Genomic DNA, 1,114 nt, shown 5'->3' with positions numbered 1-1,114 from the left:
GGTACGTGGGGACGTGGGGGGTGGAGGCCCTGTCTTGTGGGGTGTCCTAACCCTGCCCAGTGGATCCCATGGTCCACAGGGTGTCCTGCTCCTTGGGATGTCCTGACCCATAGATGTCCTGCATCATGGCTTGTCCAACCCATGGATGCCATGTTCCATAGGGTGTCCTGCCCTGCGACGTGCCCTGCTCTATAGGGTGTCCTACCCATGGATATCCTGCTCCACAGAATGTCCAGCCCCATGGATGCCCTTCTCCCTAGGATGTCCTGCCCCATGGAGTTCCCTGCTCAGGGATGTCCTGCCCCACATGCTACTCTATACCCTCCATGTTCCCCTGCTCCATATGTCCCCCTGCCTCACATATCACCACCCCACATGTCCTGCTGCCCCACAGGGCTGCCGGAGCCGCTGGAGGTCCGAGACAACGGTGACGGCACCCATAAGGTCACCTACACCCCGGCCACCGACGGGCCCTACACCGTGGCCGTCAAGTACGGAGGGCAGGAGGTGCCGCGCAGGTGAGACCCCACCTGGGGTGGATGGGTGGGGACACAGGACCCCCCACAGCCTGAGGGTCCCGGCACTCCCCTTATCCCCTACCTCCACAGCCCCTTCAAGGTGATGGCGCTGCCAGCCCACGATGCCAGCAAGGTGCGGGCGAGCGGCCCCGGGCTGAGCGCGGGGGGCATCCCCGCCAGCCTCCCCGTCGAGTTCACCATCGACGCCCGCGACGCAGGCGAGGGGCTCCTCACCGTGCAGATCCTGGTCAGTGTAGGGGGGGAACGTGGGGGGCATGGGAGGTGTGAGGGGACAGATGGGGGTGGGTGAGGGGCTGCTTACTGTGCAGATCCTGGTCAGCGTAGGGGGGAACATGTGGGGACCTGGGGAGTGGGCGAGGGGCTGCTCATGGTGCAGATCCTGGTCAGTGCCAGGGGGAGACACGGGGTGCCCCTTCCCTCACATACCGGGGTGCTGAGCACGGGGCACTGATGGGGGTTGCCCGCAGGACCCCGAGGGGCAGCCCAAGAAGGCGTCGATCCGGGACAACGGGGATGGCACCTACACGGTATCCTACGTGCCCGACGTGCCGGGGCGCTACACCAGCACCGTCAAG

General features: G+C 65.6%; 1 protein-coding gene across 1 annotated transcript in view; it reads left to right on the top strand.

Moving 5' to 3' along the window:
• The window catches only part of LOC103761803 (filamin-C-like), a 40,576-nt gene that overhangs the window by 11,276 nt on the left and 28,186 nt on the right, over window positions 1-1,114 (top strand). Inside the window, exons 9-11 of the mRNA XM_029958164.1 lie at window positions 395-518; window positions 609-765; window positions 1,007-1,108. Of these exons, the coding sequence (XP_029814024.1) occupies window positions 395-518; window positions 609-765; window positions 1,007-1,108 (383 nt within the window). The remainder of the gene's footprint in view (window positions 1-394; window positions 519-608; window positions 766-1,006; window positions 1,109-1,114) is intronic.

The sequence above is a fragment of the Manacus vitellinus genome, unplaced genomic scaffold (genome assembly GCF_001715985.3).
Source record: "Manacus vitellinus isolate BGI_N305 unplaced genomic scaffold, ASM171598v3 scaffold_143_pilon, whole genome shotgun sequence".
Classification (NCBI taxonomy): domain Eukaryota; kingdom Metazoa; phylum Chordata; class Aves; order Passeriformes; family Pipridae; genus Manacus; species Manacus vitellinus.
Note: the sequence above shows the minus strand (reverse complement) of the source record. Positions and strands in the feature narration are given on the sequence as shown.